Here is an 18,083-nt window from a genome sequence, read left to right on the forward strand (position 1 = left end):
TACACCCCATATAAAAACTATTTTTATACGGGGTGTAACTGAAATAACGTTTTTAATTTAGTCGTAAAATATATAAGATGCACCTTTGGTTAAGTCTTGTTGTTAAATTGCAAATAACATGCGATTAACACGATAGAATAATATAATAATAATAATAATTCAAAAGAATAATATGATGATAATATTAATAATACAATATATTTGGATATCACAATTAAAAAAACTGAACTCTAAATAAATGCAAAATAATAGCCGCAAAATAGAAGAAAAGAGGATATCCCTCCTCTGTTAATACTTCCTCTATACACACACAACGCTACTTCAGATCATATCTGCCTTATCATATCCATTTCATCATCATATACATTTTTTTTACAAATGTAATGTCGTGAGTAATATTTTCATGTGAAGAAAAAAATTACACTTAAAAATATGTATTTACAAAGTACCGCACGAGATAGAATGGTAAAAAATGTTTCTCTCTTTGTACATTGAAAACTATGAAAATAGTAGGCACAAATGGTATTATTATTATTATTATTATTATTATTGTTATTGTTATTATTATTATTATTATTATTATTATTACTATTATTATTATAATTATTAAGGTAACTTACGTAAATATTTCCTCTATATCAGTCTAAAAATCTTGCCTTGTTGCTTTCAAGTTTAAAACATTACAGGCCATTATAATAAATCATGTAATATATATAAAATGATATTACATGTTTATATATATAATAACATACATACGGATATACGCATGCACGCATACACGCATATACATGAATAGAAAAGTCACTTAACGATTTTCGCAATAATTAATGCGAAATTAATTGAAAAAGATCAACTCCCACGAATATTAGGTAAAAAGAAACAGCCTACTATCATGTACTAGGTGCATGATGAAGCGTTCGGAAAAGCGCTATATAAATGACAACTACATATGAATTGCGCGTTAAATTCCTGTATTTTAGTGATCGTATAACGACAGACTGCCTTTTCTCGTTGCGCATTAATATTTGCGCGAATTAGTCAATTTTTTTGAAATTAATTTCTCATCAATTACTGCGAAAATTGCAAAATAGTAAAAAACTTTTCTATTCTTATAATTATTCTAACATTTCTATATATATATATATATATATATATATATATATATATATATATATATATATAAAATTATAGAATGATTATAATATAAAGAATCTCCTATTTAAACACGTAATTATTTCTCAAACGTATCTAAAGTTAACATTCAATTAGTATTGCGTACATGTGATTATCTTTCTAAAAAACTTAAAACTTAAAGGAAGATTATTCATCGTCAAAATTTTCCTTTCCCTATAATAGATTAAAAAATAATAAAAACTTTGTCCCGTAAAAAGGATGATTAACGAATTGGTGGGAATCATAAAAAAATCCTGATAGATGAAAGATAACTCTCTTTCTCTCTCAAATATTATTGCTATAAGTTTAATTTTGTTAGATTGAATTTTCGATCTTTGTTTAAGTAATTGTATGAATATTTTGGTCGAGTATTCTGCGCGCGACGCTGTTTAATATCGAATAAAAGAAATACTGAAGTCAGTTAAAAATTACTATCTATCTCTGATCAAGATTCATCTCAAGGCACTGGCGACGGCGGCGGTGGTAGAGGACTGAAATACGTGGACGATCTGGAGCTGGGGGATGGCGGACAGCTAATCGCCGCGTCGCTGTGATAGACAGAGCGTGGAGTAGGCGGCGGTGGAAACGGCTCGCTCTCATAACGGTAACGCGCTGGGTAATTGCTATCCGACTCGTCGCAGACATCGGTGCTGCACGGAGTAGGAGGTGGTGGTTGATTAATACTCCTGTAGTGTCGATACGGCTTGTACCGAGACGCGTTGCTGCTCGAGCAACGTGTCGAACTAGCGATGGTCGCCGGACTCGGTGGTGGATTCAGCGTCTCCTGGGGATATCCACCCGCGGAGCTTCCCCTGGTAGAGCTTGACGCTCCTGCGATGAAACGGGAATTGCTTATATAGATACAATTCTCGTAGTAAAGTATCGGCGTATTGATAGAAGGTGTAATTCGGTGTATTTCTAAGTATAAAGAAATTTTTAAGAATAAAAATAAAATGAATATTATTTCTTTGAAGTAAGATTATTATAATAATATTTATTAATTAATAGAAAAAAAGTTTATATAATTTTTAGTTTATAGATTATGTTTCAAGACTATGATATGTACTTAATACAGCTACTTGGATTGCGATTCTGTTATAATTGTACGATTTTCTCTCCTAAAGATACACTACCTGTGATATGACTGCGATCATAACTAGAACCAAGACTGCTCCCGTTTAACATAGACATTCTCACGGCTTCCATCCCAGCTTTGAGACCTCCTCCTGTTCCTACTCCGTCTTTCCTGTTATTTTTCTGTGAAGCGAACATTGGCTTTACTGTTCGATTATTATTTGGTTTCGGCGATAACGGATCTCCCGCCGAATCATGTAAGATATCGGGCAGACCTTCATTTCCAGTAAACCTAATAATGATAATAATAATACATTTATATAATACATTTGTATATTAATATATAAGGTGTTTCATATGAAGTTACAAGATGTTTTCTTCGAAACTTGACATCATATAAAAAAATGTTTCAGACAAAATTTATAGAGTTTTAGAGACAAAGAAATTGCTAATCTCGAATGAATTAAAATCATTTTTCAAAATCATATTAAAGTCAACTTAATTATTTTAAATGGAATCATCCTAATTTTTTTTATAGACATCAATTCTTCGTAATATTTGTAGACGTTCAAAATTATAAGAATATAATAGCCAAAAATTGAGTACGAGATATTTTAATTTGACATAATTTTACATAAACTATAAAATATTTTGTAAGCTAATACCTTATATTTTTTGGTCATCCTCTTATATATTTTATATCGAATATTGTGGAGAATCTCGATTTATACAAAAATTACAGTGATCTTATTTTAAAAAAATTAACTATTTAAAAAAATTTGATTTTAATATGACTGAAAAATAAATTTTATTAAAAGAAGTTATTTCTTTCTCTCAAATCCCTAATTTTGTGTAAAACATTTTTTATGTCAAGTTTTGAAGAAAATATCTTGTAATACTTTATATGAAACACTTTGCTAAATAATTTAATGTAATACAAAATAACCTTCTGCGGCAGTAATAGTAGCTTAAAATGATCGCGACGGCCACGACCACTACTATTAGAATAACGATGATATAAGTCATCTTGCCAGACTCGCTAGATGCTCTGGATCCACTGTCCTGACGGTGCGGATTATGTGGATCAGCACAAACTGGCGATAGCTCGTCGCTGCCGTCGGCACAATCATCCCAACCGTCGCATATGGATCTTCCGGCAATACAAACACCGCTTCTGCATTGAAATTGCCCGGGCTGGCAGCAGTGCTCCTCGTCCAATCCATCCGAGCATTGCGGTGTCCCATCGCACACCATAGATATATCTATGCAAATAAAGACTTATTTCTCGATATTTATTTACTTTTTATTTTATTTTGAATCAAGTTTATCAGTTTACCTTAGAATTATTAAAATTCGAAATACATCAACTATATCAGTATCTAAAAAAAATATGAAAAAAAATAATAAAAAGATTTCAATCGTTCTAAAGAAAGTCGTTCTGACGAAAGTCATTAGATTTTAATTCGCTAAAAGAAATCATAAATAAATCTCAAATTTATAATATTTAAAAAATCTAGATATTCATCAGCCAGTGATATTTTTGTGACATTAGAGAGCTCTGATAAGGGAGGAGAATTTGAAGAAAGATAAGTACATACTTCGCCAGACTTCATTAGGCAATTAAAACCTTTTATTTTGTACTTCTTGATTACCTCCTATCGATTAATGTATGATTTATTACTGTTCATTTGGCGCTCAAACTTGACATAGTCTTTTAATAGCAATTTCATATCTATTAAATATTTCATTTCTTACATTAAATATACTTTAATTGAAGAGATAGCAATAAAAATTAATATAAAAGTAATAGATTAAATTCATTCAATTGTATAACTTTGTAATAAAAATTAATTAATAAATTTATTATTAATTATGTAAATATAATTTAAAAAATTAGTAAAATAAGATTTAAAATTATTATGACATAATCATGGAAAAGAAATTATATCATAAGTTGATGAATTTGAATTTTTTAATGTTATGAATTTTTTAATGATCAAGTATTATAATTTTTACATATATGGTATCTCATAAAAATTGTATCAGTGCTCCGTTTTGTGCAATTTGAAAGCACGATGCAAAAAATTTGAGTTTATTGAATTGAATAAAAAAATCGATTCATTTTTTTAATTTTTCGGGAAGAATATTCAAACAAATTTTACTGAAAAATTCGTAAAATTAAAGGAGTTATAAGACTGAATAGAATAGAACATAAATAAATCAAGACTAAATGCATTTTTCTTAAAACAAAAAAAGTTGATGCGATGGATATCTTGAAAACTAATAGACCGAATAACTTTAAATTTTTTTAATTGAGGAACACTTTTTTGAGGATACTGAAAGTAATTAGAATTTGAAAAATTAATATTTAATAATTTTTTGATCTTAAAGAAATTAAAAAATTTTAGCAAAATTGAAATATCTAATTTTAAAATATAACATCACTTTGTCATTTTTCAATTTTTTTCTAATGAAATTAGATTCGATATCCAAAAATATCCTACATATCACACTATTGAATTATGCATCTTTGAGAATGCTATTCGTAGAGGCTCGTATTGAACACAAAAAAGTTAAATGGCCAAAATTTAAAAATACTAAGGTACTATTTAAATCTGTTCTTTCGTGTAATTATCTGAAATGAGAAAATTCGATCTAGTTTTATGTATTCCGTAGGATATTTTTGAGATGCTATTTTTGAAATACTAATTTTATTAGAAAAAATTAAAAACAAAATAATGTCATTAATTTTGTTAAAATTTTGTCTTCTTTTTTTTTAAGATTAGAAAAATACAAAATAATAATTTCTTAAATTCTAATTTGATTAAATATTCTACAAATATCCTGTCCTTTTTCATTTTAAATAATTATACGGGGAGTAGCATGTCACATCATGCATTTTTGAATACACTACTCACACATGTGTGTTTAAAAATATATTGAAAAAAAATATCAAGATTTAAAAATACTGATATATTGTTTAAGTATTAATAAAAATATATGTGAAACATTAAAGACCTCAATCTCTAATATTCCTCAAAACTACCAATTTTTCATATTACTAAAGTAAATTGAATTCTTAATCAACGGTGAAAAAAGCTAGTGTCTACTAACCAATACAGCGGTTCTGACACCTGAATTGTTCGCGGGTGCACATGGGACATCCCAGTTCGTCGCTGCCATCTGGACAGTCAGTCTGACCATCGCACTTCCATAGGACGGGGATGCAGTCCTTGCCTGTAGCCGAACTTGACCCGGCACACGTGAAATGCTCGTTTCCACAAGCGGGTGCCGTACGACACGTTCGACCGTCATCAGACAGGACCAAGGATCTCGGGCACGAGCAACGCGGTGATACTGAGGCGCCATTGTCGGCGCCGGTGACGATAGTAGTGGTGGTGCCGATACAGAAATGCGAACAGCCGCCGTAGTCATTGAACGGGCTACACACGTGCGTCTCCATGAGCGAGTCCTCGGGTGTGTTGACTGCAATGAGATCCGTAAGCGCGCGGCTAGTCGACATCAGGGCGCTTTGCTTGATACTTGAGCCGGACACTTTGTCAACTCGCTCAACTGCCTGTCAATTCATTAGATTCGTTAGATAAATGTACAGATTCTGGCGTAAAGAAAGAACAGTGTCTATTCTAACAAATACCGATGATCGCCATAAAATAAAATATTATCACCCACCTGGACGTCGCGATCGTACCAGTAGAGATGATCATAAAGCACTGCTAGATGGATCGGCGAAGTCTGTTTAGTAGCGGCGGCCACCAGAATTCTGCGGTTGCCGCCGTTGAAGTCAGCACACTCGATCTGCCTACCGTAAGCCCAAAAGACGATGTTCGTCGCAGCATCGATAGTCAAACCAGTCGGCTGCTCCGACAGGTCGCCAGCGATCACATGGCGTTCCTTGCCATCCATTTTGCTGCGCATCACTCGCATTCTCTTGCCCACGTCTGTCCAAAAGAGCAATCGCCGCCGCGAGTGAATGGCAATATTACGCGGCTTCTCGCTGTCACCCTTCACCACAACACCTAGGGCCGAGCCATTGTCGAGTCGCGTGACGTTAATGGCGTCGTTCTCGCTACATGTCCAGAAGAGCAATCTGCCGAGCGGATCCAGCGCGAGATCGAACGGATGCCCGGATCCGCCGGTGAACACCACGACCTTGCTGCTGTGCTGCTGCTGCGTACGATTCTCGAAGGCACGACGAATCGACATGGTGCGCCCGTCGATCCAGTAGACATGCTGCGTCACTGGATCGAACTCGATCGCACGGATGTTTTTCAAGCCTGGCACACGAAGCACTACGTCCGCACAGTCGTGCGCTTGATCAGGCAAATAACGCGCGATTGCGTTGCGCAAACTATAGATCATAAACTGCCGGGGCGCCACGCACGTCCGATTATCCGGCGATAATGCGTAGTGCGTGGGACACATGCATCTGTGCATGACAGAAGCACCGCCGTCGGTTGATCCTGGTAAAGCGATGCAGAGATGACTACAATTACCATTCGTGATTGCGCACGGATTCCAGCCGGTCTGCCTCGACTCGTGGAATATCTTCAGATCTGTCACAGATTCCAACTTGTCGTGGATTTTGGTTCGGTTCATTCCGGTCAGCTTATCTGCCCGCTCAATGTCGTCTGTGTTCCAATCAGTCCAGTAGATGTAATCCCGATATTGCGTGATACTGAAAGGATAACCTATGTCACGCGAGATGATCACTTCTTTCTTTTGTGTGAGAAGATCGAAACAGTCAATCGCGGGCGTGGAGACATCGGCCCAATAGAGTTTGCGCGCGACGTGATCGAGGGTCAGACCGTTTGCTCGGCCGATGTTTGAGACAGTCACTTGTCGTTGCGTGCCGTCCAATAAAGCTCTCTCTATGCTGCCAACATTGCCCCATTCGGCCCAGTACATGTGGCTAACGATAAGAGAAAATGAACGTCAAACTACTGGTCTACTATCTATCGAGTTGTGAAAGACATTTCAAGATGATACGAACAACATAAGGTGCAAAACTTACCCTTTCGCAGGATCTAGAGCCAGAGACTTGGGCTCAATGAGGTTTTGCCACACGAGTACCTTTCTGCTGCCACCTTCCAATCTGATCATCTCTATCCTACGCATGTTGATATCGCTCCAGTAAAGATTGTGCGCGATCCAATCTAACGCAAGACCCTCCGGCGATTCTAGGCCGAGATCGACCACTCTTTCCATGTCCGATCCATTCATAAAGGCACGTGTAATGGCTTTAATTTTAACATCCGTCCAATAAATACGATTCTCGAGTAAATCAAAGTCCAAGGCGCTAGAGAGAGAGATAGAGCAAATAAGTAATATAAGTAACATAGCTATCAAAAAAAGCAATTAAGATGCAGAAAGAAAGTGCATCTCATTATTATAATAAATACTGAATATAAAAATCCGTAAAAAAAAATTACAGTTGCTTCGAAAAATCTTTCTTCGCAAAAAATATAGATTTGTTCTTTTTTTTTAATAAATATTTCTAACATACTTTATATAACTTTATCTAAAAATATTCAATTTAATGTTTTAGCTATACTAACCTGGCTTCTTTGATACCTGTGACAGGTATAATATTATCGTTATTGGTGTTCTCGATGCTGATTCGGCCAAGGTTCTCTTTTCTGGCAAACAGCAGGAAGGCGTCTGGCACGATGCACGTGCGCTTGTCCTTGGTTAATTCATAACCGATCTCACAGGCGCAAACGTACCTATAAGTTTGAAATTTTATTTATTTATTTCTAAATATAAAATTTATAATACGCACAAATTAAATATTTTAATCATCATAAACATATACATATATATAATTTTTTTGCTTTTCTGCGTTAATAAAAATTATTTCGACTTGACAACATGCGCGGAAGAAGAACCTCATCAAGAATTTTAGGAGGGTACCCGATTGACCACGTCGCCAATTGGCCAATTCAAAATAGGACTCTCTGATTGATTAATCGTTGCTGGTTACCCTAGGCACAGGTCGATATAATTGGCTGTAGTCAACCGCAACGTGGTCAAACGGGATACTCCCGAATTTTACGATCATCCTAACATCCGTTGTACCTATTGTGAAGCCTATTGAGACAGAGATGGCTGCAACCACCATTGTCGCGAGCGCATGGCGACTTGCTGGCATTCACTCGACCGAGATGTATAGCCTTGAGTCCCATTACGTTAGGCACCTGGTCGACGATAACTTCCCGATTACTGCCGGTGAGCTTATGCGCCCGATCGATGCTACGTCGCTGCCAATCGGTCCAGTATAGATAATCGCCCAGCAGACTCAGACCGAACAGATGCGGCAGATTGTCGGTAATAATCTCGCGCCGATCGGTACCATCCATATTGGCCACCTCGATCTTGTCGGTCTTGGCGTCACACCAATAAATTTTTCCGCGTTCGAGGTCCAGAGCAATGCCATTTGGCCAAACGATATCTTTGGTAATGAGTGCAATTCGTTCGGTGCCATCAAGATTGCTTCGCTCGATCTTAGGCCGCTTTTCGTTCCAATCGGTCCAGAACATTAGGCCATGCTCAGGTGCGACCGCGATTGCCCGCGGCTCGATTAGATCCTCGTTCACCAGTACACGTCGATTGGTGCCGTTCAATCGCGCCACCTCGATCCGATCCGTTCCCGTGTCTGTCCAATACAGATTGCGGGCGATCCAGTCTATCGCGATTCCATCTGGATTCACTACCTATGGGAACCGTAAGAAAAAAAGTTGTAGAGACAGAATATAAGATGTGAAAAAACTTAGACATTAGAATCTCTCAAAAATAAATCATACGGGCTTCTGACATATTCTAACAAATTATCCTCATTCCTGTTAAATTCAAGATATTAAAAGGTATCGTTTCACGGTTATTCGCGAGATTTGCATAAACATGTTCTTCCTACATCCGCAAAAAAGAGTATTCTGTGCAGTGTGTGCTGTTGCGTGGCTGAATCATTATCTCTTTATCCCATATCATTACCCTTCATGTTACTCGGAAGTGGCTTAGCATGAAAAAATGCAATATTTTTAGAGATACATTTTTGAGAGATTCCAGTGTATTTTTAAAAAGCAGAATGTTGAACCACCTCCGCGACGATTACATCTTCTTGACCCGATCCATCCAAGTAGGCGCGTCTAATAGCACAGGCCTGTTCATCGGTCCAGTATAACATTTTGTCTACTGTATCAAAATCGATCGCGATCGCGTGCTTGATACCAGTAAGCGGCAGGGCAAAGTTGGTGTAGTCGGGCGAATCCAAGGATATTCGACAGATCTCGTTTCGCTGGACGACCAGCAGCAGCTCCTGCGGTCCCTTAGCGCATGTATAACGATCCAGCAGCTTGATGCCCGTAGGACAAGCACAACTGTAACCGCGCTCTCCCACACTCAGTAAACACAGATGGCTACAATTACCGTTGTTAGATTTGCAAGGATTGTCGCCATAAGGCTGCCTTCTTGCATCCCAGACTTTAATGTCTCCTAAAAGACAGAAAAATGATATTTATTAATATATGAAAAACTGCAAAATATATATTTGCTGTATAAGTCTAATGATTTATTACAAAAATGTTCTTTGATTTTAGAGATGCTTGCTCGAAACTGAAATATATTACACAATAAATATATAATAAATATACCAGGTATATATTCTCCATGAAATAATTCGCGCGGACTCGCGGATTGTGACTGACGCATGTCGAACGTGTGGATGCACCAGGTCTTCCAGTCGGTCCAATACAATCGATCCTCGAAGAAAGTGATAGCGAACGGGTAGTCCAGGCCCTGGCTAACTAATGTACGTCTATTGCGACCGTGGTAATCCATTACAGCGATGAACCACAGTCTACCATCCGCCCAGTAGATGAGTTCGTGCTCGTAATCTATTGTTAAACCGTTTGGCCAGAATATATTTTCGGACACGATCACCTCGCGTGTACTCGGATCACCATCCATACTGGCGCGTTCGATCTTAGGTATGTCGCCCCAATCGGTCCAGAAAAGAAGACCCCGCATCGGCGCTAGAGCAATCGCGCGTGGCTGATAAATATCCGTCCAGAACAGCACCTTCCTATGACGGCCATCGATACTAGTCACCTCGATCAGATTTTTCTCACCATCCGTCCAATATATCTTGCCCGTATACCAATCACAGGCAAGACCATCGGGTGATATCAGCCTGGAGTTCACCACAGTCATCCTTTCACTTGTATACGTGCCATTGGAGTGTGTGCATTGTATCATCTCCAGACCACTATCGGACCAACAGATCAAGCCGCGTTCATAATAGAAATCCAGCGCCGCACCCTCCGACAGCTCTTTGATAATGACATTGACCTTGTTGTTGCGAGACACATTAGCCATTCTGAGGTCCTTATGTGTGGCAAAGAGAAGAATAGGTGAGCCTGAAAGTGATTTATTCAAGGTATAATATAAATATAAAAAAATAATAAAATATAATAAAAATAGCAATTTATTCAAATTATAATAAATATAAAAAAATTATAAAAATATGATAAAAATTCGCAATATATACAAATCAAAAGTAAATTAACTAATTAGCATAAAAAAAGGAGAAAGTCACAAGTGTAAGAAATGCTGCGTTAAAAAAAATATAAAATAAAAATAAAAAATAAAATTTTAAAAAATAAAAATAAAATAAAAAAAGAAATGACGAGAACTTTGATAGACCAATTCTCCTTACCATGGCTAGAAAACGTGCCGCACCATAAAATAGAAATGACAATAAACAAATCGCTCCAGATCATGGCACGGGTCATTCTAAGAGCATAGTTCACTTGTAGCCTCGAAATTATGAGTGTTCTCAGGCCTTGGCACGATTGCAGCCACGTATCATCTCATCGTCGCTGGATGAACGGAAGAAGCGTCTCGAACGTCTCGAAATAACGCTACGTCCACCCTCGTCACGTTCTTTCCAGCCATTCACGCGCGACGAAAAAACCAAACAATCACACGCCATATATCATGCGACGCGTCTTAAACCATGGAGCACTGCGAACATAGATATTGGAGTCGATGATCAAGGTTAAATCGTAAAGGTGGGTTTTCATGTGACGCTCGACGCTCACTTTCAGCAGAGAGAAGCCTGAGAGCGGCCACGCCCCTGATTTAGGTGGAACCCGTATTTGAAGCGCCTCTATGGCCCATATTCTGAATCCTCTTTTATCGATAAAAGTGCCTCTAAAAGCGGCCTGTAGCCAATCAGAAGGCTTATATGCCACTTTTAGAGGCACTTTTATCGATAAAAGAGGATTCAAAATATGGGCCTATGTCCATAAAACGTGGACATTGAACTACATAGCCATGACCATGAAACTTTTCAAAGGGTAACATACTATGTCCACGATTTATGGTTCTGTTCCGTGCTATATGCACAAAGTGTCGGCAATATGACTGCAAAAATATGAATGCAAGACAAGTTATGTATACATCTTTAATGTAAATAAGTTTCGTGGTCTCTCTTTCTCCATATATATATACAGGGTGAGCCATTTTAATTAACGCACGCAATTATTTCGGAAACAAAGCATTTTAGAGAAAAATGTTTCAGACAAAAGTTTTATGGTTTCGAGGGGGCCATAAGATGGTATCATTGGTTTGACCTTGAAGAGTTATTTGAAGGTCACATGAAGGTCACCTTCAATTTCTTAAATGGAACCTACTATTTGTCATTGCATATTCTTGTAGCTTATCTCGAGAGCTTTCCAAAACACTATAATTAAGTACCTTTTCGTTAAGTACTTTTTGAGTTATGAGGCTTGAAATAATTTCTTAATTTTACATAAACCGTAAAATATCTTGTAAAATATTCATTTTTCGATTATCTTACCTTAATACTTTTATGTACAAAATAATGAGAGGAATCAATTGGTGTAAAGAAAACACATAGTTGTTTTAAAGAAAAAATATGGAATTGTTAATTGCAAATTACATATTTTTTCTTCAAAACAACTATGTATTTTCTTTACACCAGTTGATTCCTCTCATTATTTTGTACGTAAAAGTATTAAGGTAAGATAATCGAAAAATGAATATTTTACAAGATATTTTACGGTTTATGTAAAATTAAGAAATTATTTCAAGCTCATAACTCAAAAAGTACTTAACGAAAAGGTACTTAATTATAGTGTTTTGGAAAGCTCTCGAGATAAGCTACAAGAGTGTGCAAAAATATATAGGGTGTTCCATTTAAAAAAATTGGAGTGACCTTCACGTGACCTTCAAATGACTCTTCAGTGTCAAACCAATGATACCATCTTATGGCCCCCTCAAAACCATAAAACTTTTGTCTGAAACATTTTTCTCTAAAATGCTTTGTTTCCGAAATAATTGCGTGCGTTAATTAAAATGGCTCACCCTGTATATATATATATATATATATATATATATATATATATATATATATATGTATATATCGAGATTTATACTAAAAATATCTATATACAATATATAGAAATTTATTCATAATATGACTATACTTGAAAATAAGATATTTTTTACCAGACTATTAATAAATAATTTATATATTTAAAGAGAGAGAAAGTTTGATATTATTTTTAATATAGATCCTACACATTTCTTAAGAATAAAAGTTCTAAATAATAAAGATGTATATATATATATGTATATATGTATGTACACACACACACACACATGTATTTGACGCAAGTTAGCGGTCTAGTATATAGTATAGATGTCTGTGGTGGTAGCATGAAAAGGCGTCTTTAGGGTAGGTTTTCATGTGACGCTCGATGCTCATTTTCAGCTTCAAAAAACGTCACGTGATCAAGAAACGACAAATTGGTATCTTTATTTTAGTCACGTGATGTCTTTTGATGCTGAAAATGAGCGTTGAGTAGTAGCATGAAAAGACGCCTTTAAGTGCGCTGAATGCGGCCAATCATATCGTATGAGAATGGCTGCGTTCAGCAGAAAAAGCTGCTTTACAACTGTTGTAAAATTCGTGAGTCTGATTGGTGTATGCTCTTAATTTTGGCTGAATTTAAGGTTCATATTCTGAATCCTCTTTTATTGATAAAAGTGCCTTTAAAAGTGGCTTATAAGCCTTCTGATTGGGTGTAAGCCACTTTTAGAGGCACTTTTATCGATAAAAGAGGATTCAGAATATGGACCTAAGAGTATACACCAATCAGATTCACGAATTTTACAACAGTTGCAAAGCAGCTTTTCCTGCTGAACGCAGCCATTATCTATACTTGTGGATTTTCTGATTGGCCGACGCAAAAAACTCGCTTCGGTAAAATCCTTCCCAAAAACATTGTTCCAAAAATATTTCAAGATGGTATTTAAAAAAAAAAAATCTATAAATGATTCAAGAATAACTTACCATGATTATATTCTTGTGAATAATTACTGTTAATAATATTCATTATTCCAAAAATTCTAGCTTTTGGGACCACTTGGGATTAGTCGAACGAACTGATTGGCTGTCAGATAGAGAACTTCCCAAGAGAGGGTCCCAAAAATCTCAAGCTCGACAACTTCATTTCGCTCGCGTAAATTCACGATAATCAGCTGCCAGCTGCCACTTGTTTGCTGTTATCACGAATCCTGGCACGATAACGATGCGCTTTCGCAGACGTAGGTGAGATTGATCGTGACGTTGACAGGAGCAAGGGTGCCGCGAAGGCACGTGCGGATCAGCTGATTGGCGGAGGATTCCGAGACCGAGAGCTGTCACGTATCCGCCGTCTTCAGTCACGGGCGAATTATCGTCATGGCGGGCTTTGTACTCCGGGTAAAGACTAAGTCGGGTCATAAAATCGTTAATGGCCTCGCTCCCCACGACAAAGTGTTTCAACTGAAGGCGAAGCTCGCCGAGCTCACCGGTGTACCCGTCGCCGCCCTCCACGTGCTCTCCGGTTTTCCACCCAAGCCTGTCAATCTAGACGCGACCGACGCCACCATCGAACGCATCGGCATCATCTCCGGGGACACCCTCATCGTCGAGGAGAAACAGGTTTGTGCAATCGGGTAAATAAAGAGACATACACTTGTTTTTTTTTTTTTCGAGTACGCTTAGTCAGGTAAATATACATAGGACATTATGTAATTCGCGATTGCATTAATATTTCGACGAAGAATTATTAGGTGTATTAATAAATTTTCTACTATTTTTTATGAAATTTAATGTTTATTGACAAATTATACTTATTTATAGTTTCATTCATAGTTTCATGCTGAAAATAATCTCCGTCATTTTTCAGCATTTTCTTCCAGCTTTCAAGCAAGTTATAAATTCTGGATTAATATAGAATAGATTCTGGTCTATACTTGCAGTGAATTTATTTATTATCAAGCTATTTTCTTATTTCTTCGACATTTCTGAATTTTTTAGCAGATAAAACATGCTACGTTAATTAGAAAAAATTACTATTTAAAGGTGCTATGTCCAATAAACATGCGAATGAAGCAAAAGATCCTCTCTAGCCAAGTTTCAATAAAATATTCTTGATAAATTTCATCATATGATATTGAGCAAGATAGTTGAATGTGATTTACTACGAATTATTTGAACCAGATGAAACAATTATTGTAGATTGCTATCGTCGCTAGTTATTTTAAGCAAAAAGTTGGAAAGAAAACGACCCTTTAGAGGGAAAGATTGTTGCTCAGTTAAATTTTTGCTTGTACTGTTTGCCTTATATCACAGAATTGATCAAGGGCACATTATTGAGACTTGAATAAATTGAATATAGTACCTTCAGACTGTTATTTATTTTGATTGATACAGTATGCTTTGCCTGGCAGAAAATTTAGAAATGTCAAAGAAATAAAATTATTTGATGAATCCATCGCAAGTAAAGACTATATTTTCTATTGATTCAGAATTTAAACTTATATCAAAAGATGAAAGAAAGCTGAAAAATTATTTTCATAATTGTTCTGTATATGTATAATTGGTCAATAAACATTGAATTATATAAAAAATAGTGAAAAACTTATTTATACATCTAATATAATGTGATCATAATCTCTTCCTCAAAATGGCAATTTTTTTTAAATAAATTCTATTAAGAAATCTATCTTTACCTTAAATAACAAATTCCTCCTTTTTAAATTTTTCTCTTTTTAAAACTAAAAATATAAATATAGAATATTAAAACTCACAATCTGAAAATTATTTCAGTTATTCCTGTTTTTATTTAAATATGAATGTACGAATAAAATTATTTTTGTCATATTAAGAGATTTTCATATCTAATTATTTTATTCAATGTCAAAAATCAAGAGAAAAATTATCTCATATAAGCATCATGTTTACAGATCATGTTTAGACCCAACGATTTTGGACGATCACACATTGTCGATCAGGAAAGTTTCGCCAATGCTCCCGGTGTCCTTATGAGGAAAGTCGTGCCCGCAGACAACTCTTGCCTCTTCACCAGTGTAGGCTATGTTTTGAATGGTGAGGAAATATTAAAAGATATTTAAAATATAAAGTAAATCAAATATCCAAAACAAAAGGTTTAAATAATTTTTTTTCAATATGAAAAAACAAATGTTAAAAATATATTTGTATAATATAATTACAATTTCAAAAAGCAAATATTAATAAATAGTAGTTTAATAAATTTTAATAAATAGTGAATATTAAATTTTCAAGGACTGTATAAATTAGATGTATAAATACTAAATAAAAATAGGGCAGAGTAATAATTCAGGAATAATTTTAAGATTGCATTTGTAAGAGAAAATATAATATTTAATAAATATTTTAGAAAGCTATAAATCATAATACAATAATTGCTAGTTTAATACTTCTTCAGGGAAGGTCGACACCAGCTGTGCCAGTTTCATGAGAGAGATTATAGCAAACGCGGTGGCGGCTGATCCGGACGAATACTCGGAAGCATTTCTGGGCAGACCGAATGCTGATTATTGCAAATGGATCCTCAAAGCAGATTCCTGGGGCGGCGCCATCGAGTTGTCAATCCTGTCCAAGTTCTATGGCTTAGAGATAGCGGTGATTGATAGCATTAATGCGATTATTAACAGATTTGGCGAGGACCAACATTATGCCCAACGGGTTTTTCTCATATTTGACGGCATCCACTATGATCCACTTTATCTGGAGCCGCTCGACGTAAGTTTCTTCAATTTACTATCAATATTTGAAGTTTTCTTAGCGCAAATCCTCTGAGATTTTATCAATATCTAGAAGAATTAAACGATTTTGTCCTTTCTTCTGAATATTTAAAAAGAATTCTCTCAATCTTTAGAATTAATTTTTTTTGCTGACGATTTTGCGACTTTTATGCGTCTTTACCAGGGCGGCAGCATTCAAACGATCTTTCCTACTGAAGATGAAAGGATGTTGCTGGAAGCTGCCCAGCTCGCGAGAGAAGCAAGATCGAGTCGTCAGTTCACGGATGTACAAAAGTTCACTTTGATGTGCATCGACTGCAAAATTAGACTGAACGGACAGGCGGCGGCGCAACAGCACGCCAAGGACACTGGTCACACGAATTTTGGCGAAGTGGCAGCGTAGCCTTCTCATATCGTCTGCTCATATTATCAAATTCTTCGGTGATTATCCTTGACCCTAAACAGTATACAGTATACAGTATACAGTACAGCGAGAGAGATTTCTTCTTCGCTTCGGAAATGCTTCGAATGTCCTTGGTTTAATCATTTATTCATACTGCTGCAACAATTTAATATAAGTACTTATTACTACAGATTTTTTTTGTATGACAAAAATCGAACGATGGGGAGTTTCATGCTTATGTTGGAAAAAGAGAGAAAGAGAGAAGAGTACACGAGTGATATTATGAATTGAAAGATATTATGAATTGAAAGATATTATGAATTGTATTGAAACGTATATTTTGTGCAATTATATGCTAGGTAATAATTTTAGTATCTATTATATATTTTTTTAGGTAATTGTATTTAAATTTTTTTTATTAATCTGTGTGTGTGTGTGTGTGTGTGTGTGTGTGTGTGTGTGTGTGTGTGTGTGCGCGCGCGCGCGCGCGCATTTGTCACAATAGAGATAAGGACTCTATGGTTCATTACTGCCATGGTATTTAATAACTCCAAATCCTCTATGCGCGCGCGTGTTTGTGTGTGCGTGTGTGTTAATATATATATATATTTATCCAGAATTATATTTTAAGAATATTTATGCAATATATTGTTTGATTTATATTATAGGGCAATTTTGTATAAAATATAGGGATATTTTATACTGTTTAGGATTAAAGAAATGCCGTTTCATAGCTAAATGCAACAAGAGCATGTTTTCTACTCGAGCAAAACAATTTACGAATAGCAACACTATTTATTAGGGCGAATCGTTTGCGATGCACTCTTTTTATTGAGGATTGTTAATGCGCATAATACACAAGTTATTGATTTTGACTAAATATCGTTTTGTTTTCGATTTCCTATTTCACGTAGATCGTCTGAAAAGACGTATATTATATTCTAAATTTTAATGTCTCCTTGCAAATATTATTCTCCGCAAATATTTTTAAAAATTCTTTTATTTCTTTATTACAAATGTCCAACTAATATAACTTTATATTTGCATTTATACATGTATGAATATTGAAATATTTGACTTTGTCCGAATCTACCTAAGACGTTCAGATAAGTATTCTTAATATTAGACTCGATACCGAGGTCAATTTTTTCTTATACATAAGAGCTGCCACTTTCTAGATAAATGTCATATGGATGCAGAATTCTATATGCTGTCTCTTGATAGCATATAGCAAATATATATTTTAAAAGAAAACTAAGGCAGTGAAAAAGAAAAA

The 18,083-nt window shown here is 35.6% G+C and overlaps 2 protein-coding genes across 3 annotated transcripts; one reads left to right on the forward strand and one right to left on the reverse strand.

Moving 5' to 3' along the window:
* Window positions 1-441: 441 nt before the first annotated feature.
* Window positions 442-11,279, reverse strand: Arr (low-density lipoprotein receptor-related protein 6). Of its 2 annotated transcripts, none has more exons than XM_083093118.1 (11): window positions 10,979-11,279; window positions 9,915-10,679; window positions 9,362-9,756; window positions 8,344-8,978; window positions 7,824-7,991; window positions 7,280-7,564; window positions 5,938-7,177; window positions 5,362-5,824; window positions 3,194-3,509; window positions 2,307-2,539; window positions 442-2,091 (listed from the first exon to the last, which is right to left on the reverse strand). In XM_083093118.1, exons 1-11 carry the CDS (start codon window positions 11,052-11,054, stop codon window positions 1,631-1,633), a joined length of 5,037 nt encoding a protein of 1,678 aa, XP_082949244.1. In that variant the 5' UTR covers window positions 11,055-11,279; the 3' UTR covers window positions 442-1,630. The 2 variants fall into 2 exon arrangements, with proteins under 2 accessions (XP_082949244.1, XP_082949245.1); XM_083093119.1 differs by having other exon boundaries at window positions 442-2,004; window positions 10,979-11,278.
* Window positions 11,280-13,612: 2,333 nt separating this feature from the next.
* On the forward strand, window positions 13,613-17,687 carry Yod1 (Yod1 deubiquitinase). The gene is made up of 4 exons (XM_083093121.1): window positions 13,613-14,275; window positions 15,583-15,724; window positions 16,086-16,402; window positions 16,589-17,687. The coding sequence occupies exons 1-4, from the start codon at window positions 14,033-14,035 to the stop codon at window positions 16,805-16,807; spliced, it is 921 nt and encodes a 306-aa protein (XP_082949247.1). The 5' UTR covers window positions 13,613-14,032; the 3' UTR covers window positions 16,808-17,687.
* The last annotated feature ends 396 nt before the right edge of the window (window positions 17,688-18,083 follow it).

The sequence above is a fragment of the Camponotus vicinus genome, unplaced genomic scaffold (assembly GCF_025532165.1).
Source record: "Camponotus vicinus isolate PSW18456_S1 unplaced genomic scaffold, iyCamVici1.0 SCAF_3, whole genome shotgun sequence".
In the NCBI taxonomy this organism is placed as follows: Eukaryota; Metazoa; Arthropoda; class Insecta; order Hymenoptera; family Formicidae; genus Camponotus; species Camponotus vicinus.

Bases quoted from the DNA above. Each gene is read 5' to 3' on its own strand.
- Arr (XM_083093118.1), bottom strand. From the start codon at position 11,054: ATGACCCGTGCCATGATCTGGAGCGATTTGTTTATTGTCATTTCTATT. The intron at 10,680-10,978 runs GTAAGGAGAATT...AATCACTTTCAG, and splicing joins CGGCACGTTTTCTAGCCATG to GCTCACCTATTCTTCTCTTT. The intron at 5,825-5,937 runs GTGGGTGATAAT...ATGAATTGACAG, and splicing joins GGTACGATCGCGACGTCCAG to GCAGTTGAGCGAGTTGACAA.
- Yod1 (XM_083093121.1), top strand. From the start codon at position 14,033: ATGGCGGGCTTTGTACTCCGGGTAAAGACTAAGTCGGGTCATAAAATC. The intron at 15,725-16,085 runs GTGAGGAAATAT...ATACTTCTTCAG, and splicing joins TGTAGGCTATGTTTTGAATG to GGAAGGTCGACACCAGCTGT. The intron at 16,403-16,588 runs GTAAGTTTCTTC...CGTCTTTACCAG, and splicing joins TTTATCTGGAGCCGCTCGAC to GGCGGCAGCATTCAAACGAT.